Below are 16,887 nucleotides of genomic sequence, written 5' to 3'. Positions count from 1 at the left end.
GATTGCACCACCCCGGAAAGGCAAGAGAGGAGGTTGCTTGGTGAAGGTCTCGGCGAGGGGCTTGGTGGACCCTTGAGATTTGGAGTCCGGATTTTCCTCGAGGATAGTTTGGAGAGATGCTCCGAGACCCCGGCCGGCGTGCAGCATGTTGACGGTTGGTGGAAGCTGGTCGGAGAGCTGGCCGACGAATTTGCCCCTCAGGCCGTCCTGATATGTAGCTGCGGTGTTGGCGAGCCCGAAGGGCAGGGCGACGAGCGCTGGAGTTTGCCGAGCATTGAACATCGACAGATCGGGATCGGAGGGTGCTCGGTGCTGAACAAGGGTGTCCAGAGCCGACTCAGCAATGGAGAGGCAATCGGTGAGTTTTAGGCCGACCCGATCGATAGATTCGATCAGATCGTCATTGTTGACATGCCTCCTCTGGTAGCAAGGAAGCGAGCGGCGGGTGGCTGATGGAGTCGATCCTGGAAGTGGTTCCGAGATTGGATCTGCGGTTGTAGGTGCGAGGGTGGTCGGTGCAGAATGGATCTGCACCGGCTCGAAAAGCTCTCCAACTCCATCGGCGTTGATGACCCACGTGATGGATCCGACCGTGAAGATCTAGCCGGGCTGCAGGAGGGACGAAGAGCCTGCGGAAAAAACCATCTTGTTCGCCAAGGAAACAGCACGCACACCCCTACCTGGCGCGCCAACTGTCGACAGATTATCGTCGGCAGTCCACCGAGGGGCACCCCGCGATGGTAGATTGATCGGCAGAGGTACGCGTAATCAAGAACAAGAAGGCAACAGAGACACACGAGTTATACAGGTTCAGGCCATCGGTACAACGTAATACCTTACTCCTGTGGTCTGTTGGTTTGCATTAGCTATCGTATGATTTTCCGTCAATTCGTAGGGGGTCCATGCCCGCCTTATATGGTCTGGGGGGCAAGGTTACAAGTCGGTTAGATCTAAGAGATAACCGGAAAGTAATAACAGATTACAAGAAACATGGGATCGTATATATCCTATTAGATCTCGTAACATCTTTAGGATATCCTCTCCGTGCCTTGCGGGGGTCGCCAAGCAGAATCGTGCCCCGCAAGGCTCCTTCTTGCGGGCTGGACCGCCCCTGGAGGCATAGCCCATGTGACCTGTCGTGGGTATCCGGGGTCGTACCCCCCACAGGTACCTACCATGAAACATTCTCACGAGGGGTGATGGCTCCCCCTGCTAGAGTCAGAGCCAGAGGGCGACTCCGATTCTTCCATGAGAAGGTCGTGGAAAGATTCCATGATGTATCCCGATGAACTTGTCGTTCATAGGGGATGGGCGCGTGCGCTGTGCCATAAGGTGGCCAACGGTCTTTACGACGTTGCGCAGACCGAATAGAATGGCTCTTCCGAGGAGAGTGGCTCTTCTTTGGCAAGCTACGTCATGACATTGGTGAACGAGAAGGTGAGGCAGCGTAGGTCCTCCCAGGACGGTCGGGGTCCCAAGTAGGCACTGAGCTGGCGCTCTAGCCTCCCATAATCGAAGTCGAGGAGTTGGTCGCTCCTGGGGGCGCAGGCCTCCTGTGCATGCAGCTGCAACTCCACAAGTGCTTCGGCGATCGTGTTGAGGCCAGTAGAGTGGAAGGTTGGACGGCGGCGAGAACCTACGCCAACTCTCCCTCCGTCGTAATGATGAAGTTCAGGTTCCCGAAGCGCATGTGTGCACCTAGGACCCAGCTGACGCCATGACTAGCCATTCGAGGCCTGATGTGGATGTCGAGATGTGCAAAAAGCCCCTACCTGGCGCACCAATTGTTGGTGTTTTCAGACCACCGATGAATAAATTTGTATTTGCACGTCTGGCTCGGATGGTGTGCTCAGAGGACACAAGGGTTTATACGGGTTCGGACGAAACGTCCCTACATCCAGTTTACTGCTGCTTGTGTTACCGGCACTTGGTTTGCAGTAGGGATTACAAACAGGCAAGATTGGGAACGGATCCTAAGTCTCTGGTGGAAGGAGTGAACGGGTGCTGAGAGCTCGCTTGCCGCTCAGTCATGTGCTCGTGACGTGCTCTTGTGTTCCGATCTCCCAGCATGGGGCACCCTGCTTCCCCTTTTATAGGCGAAGGGAAAGCACATGTTATAGAGGAGGAAAAGGAGAAGAACGAGAGAGAGAAGAAGGCTTCCAGGGTTGTCGGGTCCTTCTTCTCCTTCATACGGGTCTCGCTGATCCTATAGATGTCAACAGGTATAGCTCCATCTCACGGCCCTGTTTGTCACTGGCGCCATGCGTAGGTGTCATCTGCCGGTCATGGCGTTCCACTCCGTCCTGGCAGATGTCATGGTGAACTGACACGCCTGTCAGCATCCGTACGAGGATTAGGCAGAATAGCACCGGCACGTCCGACACTATTCTTGATGTGAATCCCTAGGTATGGTCATCATGGCCACGGGTTACATCGAGGCATGCTAGCCTCTTCCCTGGCGTTAGAGTTTTGACCCAGGCCCATAGCTTGGACCTGGAGTGGTTGGCGGCAGTATGAGTCCCCATCGGATGAGACGGAACCCACGTCCTTGAGGTCGGGCGAGACGGAGTCCGCACCCAAGGGGTCGGGCGAGACAAAGCCCGTGGCCTCAAGGTCGGACAAGACGGAAACTGCATCCTTGGGGTCGGACATGACGGAGCCCGTACCCAAGGGGTCGGGTGATGGAGCCTGCGGCCTTGGGGTCGGGCGAGACCTTTTAATACGTCTCAAGCCATCCGGGAAAGTCAGCGTGGGCGCTAACTTCCTTGCTTTGGGTATCCCTAATATCGATATCCGACACAGAGCTACGAAACTCCTATTGAGAGACTGGCCTTATACTATGCATGACCACATATAGGGTCTATTATATTGTTGAGCAATGACATTCCTAAGGTGGAAAGGTTGGAGGCAGACACACCTCATCAGGCAAATGACACAGCTCCAAAAAAAGTTAAGCCAGTTCATCAAGCAAATGACACAGCTAGCTCCAAGAAGTTAAACGGGCTTACTTCCTGACCACTCCTAAGGTAGAGCTAGGAGAGCGAGAAGCCAAGGATGCAGTTACTTCCTAATAGGTTCGGTGGGGAAAAACACACACACGCTCATATTGATGCAGAGTCGACGTCGTCCGCCCGCCTATACATGGCGAACAACACGGTGGAGATGCTTGCTTTCTATAGGGGGTTTGTCATTAGCTAGCTACTGTACTAGCTAGGTAGCAAAAGTTTGAGAGATGATGATTAGGTTAGACGATGACAGCAGAGAAGACTAGAGCTCAAATGCTCAAATGAGTCCACCACCAGCCAATAGACTTGTTGGGGCGATCGATGGATATTTGTTTTCTTTTCTCCTCCCTACTTAAACCGAGCCATCACATCACAATGCAAGCGTACTCGAAAATTCCCTGCCAAGTCATCGATTGAAAATTCTATGAGTTTGCGTTGCGTCGTACGCATACTAGTCTTCTACTACTATCCTTTTGCTAAGGACCAACGTGTGTTATATAATATACACAAATCAGTCAGTCAGTCGTCACGCACAGTGGATGGAGGTGCATGCATGCAACTTGAGCCTTTTCCCTCTGTGCCATCATGAAAGATGCTCTATTCCTACATGTTACTAAAAAGTTCACATGAATCCTAGTGCCATGACGCTAAATTCTTTTGTCCAACACACCATTCCATCTCCATTCTATTTGGTTTTGACTGTTTGGCAGCTCATACATGTGGCACCAGGTAGGAAAAATGTCCATGTTGCCGTTTTAGTCATGGGAATATGTGGAGGCTGTGTTGACTGATATTGACTGACATCTCCCTTGGCCTCTCACTCTCTCTTCTCGCTCGACTCCCTCAGTTCCCTAACCCTAGCAGCAGAGAAACACTAGTGGCCGCGGATCCGACAGCGGAGGCTGTAGTGGCGACTGGGAGAGAACACGATGAATCCTCCATGCTTGTGGCGGCGCATGGGGTAGTGGAGCGTGGATCCAGAGGATAGGGTGTGGGCGAGCGACCGGATTGGCTTTCGGACGAGTGAGTTTACTGCTTCCTCCCTTGGTTTCGTGGTGCCCCATGTTTATAGTGTTGATTGGTATTTAGTGCCCTGCGTTTGTGCCCCGTGTTTGTAGTGTTGATTGCGTGCTCCTTGTTCATCTGTAGGATGGACGCAGAAAGTAGCTACAACTTAGAAATCCAGATTGTTGCTCCCAGTTCTCGTGCGCAGTGGTTTTCGTTGAACAAAGTTGTGGATACTAACCGCACTAACTTCACAGACCTGGTTGCTGAAGTTGTCGACAAGTATCCTCATAACTATGATGACATATTGAGATTGTTTTATTTCTGCATGGATAGTAAAGTGAACATCTAAGTCTGCACAGACCAAGATTTGGTTGAAATGTTTGCAAAACATAAGGCTTCCAAATGTTGCTTGTTGACTGTTGCGTATCATAGCCCAAGTAGCGAGCCCCCTTGTGATTCCTGATTGGGATTTTGGTAGCACTGTGAACTCTGTTGATCCCCCATTCACCCCTTCAATTGCTTGTCCAAGCTTAGCAGAACCAAGCCATGCCACACACACTCAATCTGCTGAACCTGAATACTTGGCTAACCCAAACCCAATGAATGAGCATGTGGGTGTTGATGAGGAAGGGTTGTATATTGACCTTGGTCCCCAATACCCCCCCTCCTCCCAATCCTCAGAGCCAAGGGCTGCAAGTGGAGACTTTATGCCTCAACTCTAAGGGATGGGCACACTATTAAGGTAATATGTTAGTACATTGTTTTCATTGACTGCTCCCTGTTTTTCTTGCATTGTGTGGCTTGTAATAAGTGCATTACTTGACTGTTTTGCAGGTGAAAAGGAACCCCTACCCTCATGAGTGTCAAAGCACTAGGAGGCAAGGAATCTCTGTAGGGGTAACACAGTTTTGGGTGTGCAGTTAGGTGATTGATTGGCTAAAGGAAGATGGAACTCTAGGTGCAACAGAACCGCAAAGGAGGTTGAAGGATGCACACAAAATTGTGGTGCCCTACAAGAGAGTTTATAAAGGTAAAAATATTGTCATGGATAAGATTTATGGGCCTTAGGGCAAAAGTTTTGATAATCTGCATAGGCTTAAGGCCTAGTTAGAAGAATCAAGTCCTAGATCATTTCTTGTCATTGATAATCACACAATCAACAATAAGATCAGGTTCAATAGGCTATTCTTTGCACTAAAACCATGTGTTGATGGATTTCTTAGAGGCTGTAGACCATATCTTGCAGTAGGTAGCACATTTTTAATAGAAAGGTTTAGGGGACAGTTGTGCATTGCTTGTGCATTAGATGGGCACAACTGGATGTATCTAGTAACTGTTGGTGTAATTGACTCAGAAACCAATGAGAATTGGGTGTGGTTCATGGAGAGGTTGAAGGAAGCAATAGGCACCCTAGAGGGCTTGACATTCTGCACAGATTGTGGCCAAGCAGTCATGAATGGGTTTAGTGAAGTTTTTCCAAATGCTGAACATAGATAATGTATGTATCACTTAGTACATAATTTCAAGAAAAGGTACAGTGGGAATGTATTTGATGAACACTTGTGGGCTTCTTCATATTCATGGAGCCCTTACATGTTTGAGAAGCACTATCAAGCAATGGCTGCAGCCAAACCTGAGGCAATAAAGTATCTACAAGAAACTCATAAGAAACTTTGGACAAGGAGCCAATACAAGACATTGTCAAAGGTTGATTATGTGACTAATAATTTGACTGAGTCATTCAATAATTGGATCAACCCTGAGAAGGTAAAGCACATGGATGACTTGCTGGACACTATAAGACAAAAGATTTTGATCAAATGGAGCCATAGGAAGAAGGTAGCCAAGAAGTTGGAGGGAAAGATTCTTCATCACATCCTGCAGAAGCTAAGGAAAGACAGTTACAACCTAGACCTTGAAGTGATCACAGCCTCCCCTGATGGTGTGGCAGAACTGTGTGCTAAGGGAGGTAGTGGCTTCAGGTTTGTGGTTAGCCTACCTGACAGAACTTATTCCTGTAGGGTTTGGCAGGGGTCAGGAATCCCATGCAAGCATTCAATAGCCTACATTACTTCAATTTTTGGTGAAAAATTGGAAGACCATGTGGATGATTACTTCTCTGTCAACAAATTCAGAGCAGCATATGAGGGTTCCATCCCTTGTATTCCTGACAAATGCATGTGGCCCAAAGCTACTCATGGCTTTTTCATGCACCCTCCCTGTCTTAGGTCCAGAGGAGGTAGAAGGAAGAATAGGATGAAATCGTCACTTGAGGGAGGCAACAGCAAAATGAGGGCAAAGAAACATGAGTGCCCCATCTGTCATGAGTTAAGGCATCACTGGTACACTTTCAAGAATGGAAATCTAGAAGATATAGCTGCAATGGAGGCTGAAAGGTAAACTATGTAACTAAATTACTGTGTAGATACATGTACAGCTTCAATAACTTAGTCAACTAATGTAACTTTTCCTATGCAAGGGTCTTCCAAAGAAAAGGCTAAAAAACAGCAGCAAGCTGTAACACAGAGACTAGCATTATGGTTGCTACTCCATCCCAGATGGTGTTCCCACACAATGAGGTAGTGGTCAATGCTACACACAAGAAAAGGAAGAGAAAATCTTCTTCTTCTTCTTCTGGTGCCAAGAAGAGCAAGGGGGCAGCTACCGCTACTACTTCAAGCTCAGGTCCAAACAGTGTGTCTAACAAGTATGTTTACTAGCTTTTCAATTGATCACAACACTTCTATTATGACCGCTAATGCTAAAGAACACTCTGCCTTTTTTGTCACAAGGTCTGGAACTGGTTCCAATGACCAAGTTCCAATCCAAACTGTGCATGTGGCCCCTTTCCATGAAGACTCCATTACAATTGAGATAGAGCCACCAGAGACTGTGCTGCCCTAGGCTTCACCAAGGAGGAAGATAGGGATCAAGAAGAAGCTTACATCGAAGAAGCTCCAAGTTGCAGCATCCAGCCCAGCCAGCCCAGTCAGCCCTGCTTCAAATACCAGAAGCAAGAAGAAGCTCCAACTGCAGTGAAAGATGCCTGCTCAATGTTCTTTTGGTGATGTGGTTCTGGAAAAACACCTGCTATGTGATGGCACGACTGTTCTTTTGCTCTGTGATGAATGTTCTGTGATGGTATGACAGTACTTAGCTGTAGATGAAAACCAATAACTTAGCTGCTATGTGATGAATGTTGGTGACATGTTGGTGCCATGAAATCTATGTGATGAAAAACAGTAAGGTAGCTGCTGTTATGTGATGAATGTTTGTTTACTCTTGCAGTACTCTAATTATTCTCATATGTTGTTGCATTCTGGACAAATGAACAATCTTCATATTCATCATTCAACATTGATTCATTCATTCATCCATCCATCCATACATCCATTCATTCATGACTACTCACACACACAGAAAGGGCTGAGGACCTATATATAGGAGAAGTCTAGGGGCTCAGCTGGCGCCAGCAACCCTGGCTTTGGTGCCAAAACGCTCGGCCTAGGGCTGGCCTGGGAATGGCACAAAAGCAAACCAACTGGTTCACATAGCCTCTCAAACCTAAGAGCATCTAAGTCATTTGGCTGCGCCGTTACCCATCGTTAGGAGCAAAATTGGACGGAATGACGTGTTGGACAAAAGAGTTTAGCGTCATGACATCAGGATCCGTGTAAAATTTTTAATGGTACATAGGAATAGAGCATCTTTTATAATGGCACGCAGAGGAAAGGCCCATGCAACTTCACAAACGGTTTCTTGGTCGATGGCCTTTGAGAAAATTTCACGGCGGTAGTCAAGTCTAATCTTTGGTTGATTGTCCTTGCACGTACTGCCAGCGTCAGCGTGCACCTTCCAGCCCTTGCTCCGGATTAGGAGCAATTTATGTATATGTCAGTTAAAAAGATACTATGCTTAGCTCACCCATTACCGCATCCAGAAAACAAAGCACGGTGGCCTGGTCTAACTAGAACGAGCCCGCTCAAGTAACTAATCCGATCAGGACCCCTGCATTTCTGTACCAGTATGCAAGTGGGTCACAATTGGTTGGCCCAAACGCACGCTGACCCACTCAATCTAGTAATTTTTTTCGGGGTTTTGGATCAACCTAACCCATTTTGTCCTTCGTTTATGGTTCCACCGAAGAACATAGCGGATAATAATATTATGATGGATGATTGAAGTGGATGCTCCTTCGCAACGGTTTCTCGGTCGAGGTTAAACTGCTCCATCCGTTGGTACATACACCACCTTCCAGCGTTGCCATGGATTAGGATAATTCATATATCAGTAACTAAAAAGATTATGCTTGGTTCACGCAATTGACCCGGCTGGCACTTGGCTCGTAATTTACAATACCATGCATGACCGCACAGTTGTTGGGCAATTCATCGTGTTCCACAGGATGGGTTTGTCTTCCATCTTCTTCCTTTTATTTATAATATTGAAAAGGTAGAAGATGAGCGTGGATTAAAAAAAATCAGCCGTACATGAACAAACTAAGCTTACTGAGCGCGTGTTTAGTTTCAGAAAGTTGAAATTTGAGGTTACTGTAGCACTTCCGTTTTTATTTGGCAATTAGTGTTCAATCATAGACTAATTAGGCTCAAAACGTTTGTCTCGCAATTTCCCACCAAACTGTGTAATTATTTTTTTTCGTCTACATTTAATGCTCCATGCACGGGCCACAAACATTCGATGTGATAGATACTGTAGCATTTTTTGGGAATTTAGGGTGGAACTAAACAAGGGCTGAACATAGAAAAAGCTCTGAGCGCTTAGACACGTCTCTCTATATGTAGTGCCTTCTTCAGTTGGCTCTAATCTACTCGATAAACATGTAAGCTAATAAATCTCTCTATGGCATCACATAGGCTGACATTCCTGAGACGGAAAGGTTGAAGCCAAAATGCATGGCTTTCAGGTAATAAGGCGAGAGAGGGAGGGGAAGAAGATAACATGCATTGATCAATAAATTGTGAAACTGCACCGGAAGTTACGCAGGACTTCATCAGGCAGCTCACGGTGATGCAAAGCCGACGTCATCCTGCTTGTACAGGGGGTTTATCATTAGCCAGCTGTACTTACTATGAGTAGGTAACAAAAGTTTGTGTGGACAGTTGCAGAAGCCTACTAGGACTGCTGAAATGGTCAAATGACACGACAGATTTCCACCACACCAGCCAATAGACCTGAGGCGATGGATCGACCGATGGATTCGTTTTCTTTTAAATCCAGCGTGTAATTTTTTTTTTTTTTTGTCACGTGAGGATGTTGCATGAGATGTTCGGATACTAATAAAAAATAAATTACAGAATAAAAAATAAATTACAGAATACGTCAGTAATCCACGAGACGAATTTATTAAGCCTAATTAATCTATCATTAGCACATGTGTTATTGCAGCACAACATTGTGAAATCATGGACTAATTAGACTTAAAAGATTCATCTCATAAATTAATCGTAAACTCTGCAATTAGTTATTTTTTAGTCTATATTTAATACTCTATGCATGTGTCATGGTAGAAAGTAAACTTTAGAGGAGAAGCTAAACTAGGCCTCAGTTCACCCAACTGACTCGGTTGGTATTTTGCCTCGTAGGCTCCGTTCGGTTGGCTGAATTTTGGCTGAATTAGCTGAAAACACTGTTTTTTGCTGAATCATTGTGAGAGAAAATACTGTTTCGATTGAAAAAATAAGCTAAATAGTGTTGTTTATAAGGTAAGACAAATGGGGTTTTCTTCTTATAACCTACTACTCCCATAGCATTGGTGGCTACCGGCCGGCCGGCCGGGCGATCGGGCCGGGCTGGGTCCACCCAATTAATCACGCTCGCCGCCGGCTCGGGCGGGCCGTGTCGATCTGCTGCTTCGGCTACTGGGGCCTTGTTCACTTTGCAAATTTTTTTGAACCCGATGAATAGTACCACTTTCGTCTTATTTGGCAAATATTGTCCAATCGTGGACCAACTAGGCTCAAAAGATTCATCTCGTGATTTCCAACTAAACTGTGTAATTAGTTATTTTTTTTTACCTACATTTAATACTCCATGCAAACGGCTAAAAATTGATGTGATGAAGAGAGAGTGAAAAAACTTGAAATTTGGATGGCACCTAACCAAGGCCTGGATGGAACAGGTGGCGATATCTTGATCCGATCCACCAGCTATGCTCGTGCATACAGTGTTTAGGGTTTATAGCATATAAATCCTCCGTCCCGAAACATGTCGTTTTTCGCAACTAATTCGATTGCTGCGTGCGGCGGTCATTATCCTAGACTAAACAAACATCTGCCTTTTGAACGCGTACCACCCACCAATTTGTCTCTTCTCTTCTGTGTATATTTATATATTGTACATTGTATTAAATCTTTGAAAGGGTCATCATATTGTATGTTTGGAGCATGTACCATGCATCAGGCTCTACTAGTTTATTGGCCGACTAGAGGATGAAAACGGTACGGATATTTTCCGATCGTATTTAAAACTAAATTCGTTTAGAGGGGTTGAGATCTGTTTGTATCCGAGTCCGAATATTCAACATCTGATACCGTATCCGTATCTGAATACTCAAATCGCATATTTATGATGTCGATATCCAATCGTATCATATCCGACATAGTTGACACTACCCGTATTCGAATTCGAATCCGGACAGAAATATGAAAACAAATGTAATATCGATGATATTCGTCCGTATCCGATCCATTTTCATCCCTACCGACTAGCATAGCAGGGAGCATAAAGAAATGGCCAGGCCGGCAGCTGGTGGCCGGACTGGTGGAGGGCATACTTGAATATTTGTTGCGGTACAGTAGCCTTTATAAGAAATGAATATAGTTCCGGTTCGTTTGACGGATAAACTATAATTAAAACTACTGTTGATTAATTTATTGTAAGAAAAAAAATACTATTTATTAGATGAAAAAGTATAATTTATAAGATAAACGAACCGTGAGTAAAGGTGTTGGTGACTTGTTACTGTGCCCGGATGTGATCTGATCTGAACTGATGGTGTTTTAGCCTTTGTTTAGTTTCACTCTAACTTCCAAAAAAAAATGCTACAGTACCTGTCACATCGATTGTTTGCGGCCCGTCAATGGAGCATTAAATGTAGACGAAAAGAAAAACTAATTACACAGTTTGGTGGGAAATTGCGAGACGAATGTTTTGAGCCTAATTAGTCTATGTTTAAACACTATTTGCCAAATAAAAATGAACGTGCTACAGTAGCCCAAAATCCAAAATCCTGGAACTAAAGGGCTTATATATGCTGCACCGCCGCATTTCGACACGTGACCGGAGCACCACCACCAATCGGAACAGGGTCTCGTAGGGTAGGGTTATTTATTTACAGCGTGGGAAACGGAGACCGCACAACACACTATGACGACTCCAGCAGTGGAGGTGAAAGTCTCCGTTCCTCCATGTTCTCGGCAACTGCAAGTCTGCACCCAAAATTCCCCTTTCCACTGGCGCGCGCCGGTCAAAAAGACCTTCGCCCTCAGATTTTCCGTATCTGAACAACTGGACCTAGAGAGTCTCGTCCATCTCTGTTCTTCCTCAACTCCACTCCATTCCATTCCATCAACGTACGCCACCAAACCCCCACTGCTAGTGCTGGGTTATCTCTCATCAAGTACTCAAGACTTCAATCAAGTGTAGTAGTGCGCCGGTACGCAGTGAGCCATTATATTCGTTTCTCTCTCTTTTTCTTTGCTGGAACTGAAAAGCAACGTGTCGTTCTTACACTCAGGATTTTATCACGACCTGCTGGCGATGGCATGCACGCGGAAACGACGAGCGAGGACGAACAAAATTAAGGCGCTAAGGGCCTCTTTTTGTAGGGATTCCGATTCACCAGCTAGATTCATGAAGTTGGATCCACCAAAAATTTCCTAAACACTCTATCCATCAAATTCGGATTCAGCAAAATGGTCGATCTAGAGGCTGGGTTCATCATTTTGGTGGATCTCCTCAGAGGTGCTCCACCCAACTGAGTTTGGTGGATTTGGAAAAAAAAATTAGCCACCACCACCACTGATTACACAAACGTACCCCTTCGTTCTTTTTTTTCTCTCTTTTTCCACCCGCACCTTTCTCTCTCCCATGGAAAAAAAATCCGCCGCTCTCTGGGAGCTCCGGCCACGCCATGGCTGTGCCAGCGGGACGCCGGGCCTGCGCCCTGGCGAGCTCCGGCCGCCATTCCCTGGCCGCGCCGGCGGGCCGTGCGCGCCATGGCCACCTCCGCGCGGCGGGGCTGGCAAGATCCGGCCGCGGACTCCTCCGGCTCTTCCTCCACGCCCTCATTGTCGTCTTCTCCATGGCCGGCTGCTCGAGCTCCTTCACGGCGCCCGCCACACCCTCACCCACAACGAGTTCCTTCGTCCTCGAGTGGGCCGCACGCCTGGCCGCGCTCGCACCGCCCCTCCCCAGGGTGGTCGTGCCCGCGCCACCCCCTCCCCAGGCCGGCCGTGCCCGCGCCACCCCCTCCCTAGGCCAGCCGCGCCTGTGCTGCCCCTCCCCAGGCCGACGAGGCCGTCCACGGCCACAAGCTCCGGCAAGGTGTGCGTGCGATGCGCTCTACTATGCTCGAGAAAAGGAGAAAAGAAGAGCTGACGTGCAGGCCCGGGTTAGCGGTGAGATAGAGAGAACACTAGAGCCCAAGGGCAATTATGTCCATTCCAATGAAAATGTCCTTGCGTAGATCTAGAGCTGCTGCATTAGCCAAACAGTTCTCTGGTGAATCTCAGATTCATAGTGGATCTAATCCACGACGAATACTTGATCTATATTCACTTTTTTCATGGTGAATCTCTGCCAAACGGAACGCCATGCATCCGCTCAAAAAATAAAGAATTGCTATTGAATAACCGGTTGTTTTGTCGGCCATGAGCAACCGGTTTTCAGGCTATTGGATCTGGTACATGGTGTTGTTTGGTCCGTCGGATCTTGCTGTCTCTGGCTCCAGCTGTGTTTTCGTTTCCTTATCGCTCCTAGGCCGAGGTGCGAGCGCCGCTCCTAGGATGGCCATTGCCACGCCGCTAGCCTTCTCACTTCGCCTCCGACTCCACCAGGGCGGCTGCTAGCGCTCCCCCCAGGCTTGCTCCCTCTACCATCGACGTCCCCAGGCCGCCCCCACGTTGTCCACCGCCCCCAGGCTTGCTCCCTCCGCAGCCGCCCCGAGGCCTGCTTCCTCCGACGCTGCCGCACCTAGGCCTAGTTGCGAGCGCCGCTCCTAGGGCGGGCGCTGCCTCACCGCCAGGCCTTCTCCCTCCGCCTCCGACGCTCCTAGGCCGGCCACTGGCGCTGCCCCCAGGCCTGCTCCCTTTGCCGCCGACGCCCCAGGGCGCCCCCATGTCGGCCACCACCCCCAGGCCTGCTCCCTCTTGCGCGTCGTCATCGCCCCGAGGCCTGCTTCCTCCTGCGTTGCCGCACCCAGGTCGGACTGCCGCCGGTGCACGGCCAAGACGGAGCTTCACGCTCGTCTCTGTGCTCGGTTCTCCTCTTCCTCTGAGATCTGCAATTTTTCTGAAATTTATGAACAATTTTACATATATTTCTCTGATGTCTGAAATTCATAGAAATAATTTATAATTAAAAAAAGATATATATTTGTGTTATTTTCAAATTACATCACTCTGTTTAATAAATTACACTAAAAATTGTTGTAAATATAATAATAAGGCAGTATAAATATAGCTATAAAACAGTGTAGGTGAATGAACAAAATTTGATTGTTAAAGAGGCTAAAACAACCTGTCCATGGCTAGACAGATAAAAAAAAGAACACCATGCATGTGAACGTCAAATCTGTAGCCCCGTTCGGATGATATGGTTCTGGAGAAATTTGGATGATCTAAAAGAATTCTGGAAAAATTTATGAGAGAAAATCACCGTTTCGAATAAAAAAAAACAGATCCCTATATTATAGATTGCATTGCGCGTCACTACTGACACCTCTCTCGACGACCGCTGTAGACGATGTGAACCGTACCGTACCGTACACCTACTGCGTACTGGCAAAAAAGTAATAATATATGTATAAATAAAAAAAACGATTTCCCATGCACCGTACCGTACACCTACTGCGTACTGGCGGTCTGCCCCGCTGCCAGCTGGACAGGAGTACTCCCTCCGTAAAAAGAGCGACGTTTTTTATTTCCATTGGGTTTGACCGGTCATTTTATTATAAAAATTTATGTAAATTATAAAATAAATAAATCATTATTAAAGTATTTTTAATGATAAAGTAAGTCATAACAAAATAGATGATATTTATAAAAAATTTGAATAAAATGGACGATCAAACAAGATTTTTAAAAAGTTAAAAATGATATATATTTTTTTGGACGGAGGCAGCATGTGCATGCGCAATGCTCCTTTGACTTTGACATGCCCCTTCCCCACCATCGCACGATTCGCACCACCAACCCCCACCTCGCGCTATAAAACCAACCAGCCAACGCAAAACTCTCATCAGGTTCGCAGCCCACTCCACTGAGCTGATCTAGGCACTCACCACCACTGCGCCGCACACAAACACACCTCGGCCGAGCCCTCTGATCATATCACGTACGCGTGATGGCAATGGCATCGTCGCTGCCGCCGTTCACGGTGCGGCGCAGGGACCCGGTGCTGGTGGCGCCGTCGTCACCGACGCCGCAGGAGACGAAGCCACTCTCGGACATCGACGACTCCGAGGGCATGCGGTTCTACAGCTCCGGGATCCACCTATACCGCGCCAACCCATCCAAGGCGGGGCAGGACCCGGCCAGGGTCATCCGCGAGGCGCTGGCCGAGGCGCTCGTCCCCTACTACCCGCTCGCCGGCCGCCTCCGCGAGTTGGAAGGGAGGAAGCTCGTCGTCGACTGCGCCGCGCAGGGCGTCCTGTTCGCCGAGGCCGAGGCCGACCTCACCGCCGACGACTTCGGCGACGTGCAGAGCCCGCCGTTCCCGTGCTTCGAGCAGTTCATCCTCGAGAGCACCACCGTCGCCGGCGTCGAGCCCGTCGTCGACCGCCCCTTGTTGTACGTCCAGGTCACGCGCCTCAAGTGCGGCGGGTTCATCTTCGGCCAGCGCTTCTGCCACTGCATCGTGGACGCGCCTGGCGGGATGCAGTTCGAGAAGGCCGTGTGCGAGATCGCGCGCGGCGCCGCCGCGCCGTCAGTGGCGCCGGCCTGGGGCAGGGAGATGTTCATGGCGCGCGACCCCCCGCGCCCGGCGTACACGCACCTCGAGTACCGCGAGCCCGCGGGCGGCGTTGGCGTCGACCGGATGCTGACCACTCCGGCCGCCGACATGGCGCGCGTCCCCTTCTTCTTCGGGCCACGGGAGATCGCGGGGCTGCGCCAGCACGCGCCGCCTGGGATGCGCTGCTCCCGCTTCGAGCTCGTCGCCGCGTGCATCTGGCGCAGCCGCACCGCCGCGCTCGGGTACGCGGCCGACGAGGAGGTGCGGCTGTCGTTCATCGTGAACGCGCGCGGGCGGCCCGACATCCCGCTCCCCGAGGGATTCTATGGCAACGCCTTCGCCTACTCCGTCGCGGCGACCACCGCCGGGGAGCTCTGCGGCGGGGACCTCGGGTACGCGCTGGACCTGGTGAAGAAGGCCAAATCAGCGGTGACCTACGACTACCTGCTGTCGGTGGCCGACCTGATGGTGCTCACGGGCCGGCCACTGTTCGAACTGTCGAGGACGTATATCGTGTCGGACGTCAGCCACGCTGGGTTCAAGAGCGTCGACTTCGGCTGGGGCGAGGCCGTCTACGGCGGGCCGGCCAAGGGCGGCGAAGGGCCCCTCCCCGGCGTCACCAACTACTTCTCGCGGGCCAAGAACGGCAAGGGGGAGGAGGGCACCGCCGTGCCCATCTGCCTGCCGAATGACGCCATGGAGAAGTTCCAGCTCGAGGTGGAAGGCCTCACCGCCGAGCTGTAGCCGATCGAGCGCCGCGCACCGGCCGGCCGGGGTGCATGCATATACGTGCCAGGGTGGACGCATGCACTGCGAAGGCACGAGCACAACTATATATACTGTAGATAGTGGAACGTCATCAAGTACGTACGTACACCATAAATGCGTCCAGTTCGTCTCGTCGATATGACGGTATATATACATGTGTTGTTTTTCTTACTATACACAGCTGTAGGTACGCAGCGAAATACGGTGGTGCTGTGCACTTGTTAAAAAAAACTTGGAAACAATTCATATACTACTTGCAGATTTGCAATGTCAATCCCGCCTCGAGATGCAATTTCTAGACCCGTCTTTCTTCTTGACGTGGTTGTGCTTGCTTAATAATACCGCCCTGTTCGTTTGGGTTTGTTTGGCTCGTAAGCCATGATTGAAAATACTGTTGGCTGATTTGGTGTGAGAGAAAAATAATATTCGTTAGCTGAAAAAGTACGGCTTATAAGCCAAGCAAGCTCAAGCAAACAGGGTGGTACACTGCATTTATATTTTCAAACTATAGTTTATATTTTCACTGCATTTATCAACAACAACAATATAACCTTTTATTGCCAAGCAAATTAGGATAGGCTAGAGTTGAAACCAATCAAGAGCTCCAAGTCACGGTTCAACAGCTGCTTTCCAAATACTCCTATTCAAACATATATCTCTAGGTATATCCCAAGCTTTCAAATCTTTTTTATTGCTTCCCCATGTCAATTTCGGTCTTCCTCAACCTCTCCTCATATTATTAGCTTGGCTTCGGACTCCACGATGCATTGGTGCCTCTGGAGGTCTCCTTTGGACATGGCCAAACCACCTCAACCGATGTTGGACAAGCTTTTCTTCAATTGGTGCTACCTCTAGGCGATCACGCATATCATCGTTCCGAACTCTTTTCTTCAATTGGTGCTACCTCTAGGCG

At 48.8% G+C, this 16,887-nt stretch overlaps 1 protein-coding gene across 1 annotated transcript; it reads left to right on the top strand.

Moving 5' to 3' along the window:
* The first annotated feature begins 14,522 nt into the window (after positions 1-14,522).
* LOC136529774 (benzyl alcohol O-benzoyltransferase-like) lies at positions 14,523-16,206 on the top strand. Its single transcript, XM_066522844.1, has one exon. The coding sequence runs from the start codon at positions 14,598-14,600 to the stop codon at positions 15,948-15,950; it is 1,353 nt and encodes a 450-aa protein (XP_066378941.1). The 5' UTR covers positions 14,523-14,597; the 3' UTR covers positions 15,951-16,206.
* Positions 16,207-16,887: the final 681 nt, after the last annotated feature.

The sequence above is a fragment of the Miscanthus floridulus genome, chromosome 19, assembly GCF_019320115.1.
Source record: "Miscanthus floridulus cultivar M001 chromosome 19, ASM1932011v1, whole genome shotgun sequence".
Classification (NCBI taxonomy): domain Eukaryota; kingdom Viridiplantae; phylum Streptophyta; class Magnoliopsida; order Poales; family Poaceae; genus Miscanthus; species Miscanthus floridulus.
This window is presented reverse-complemented; position numbering and strand designations above follow the sequence as displayed.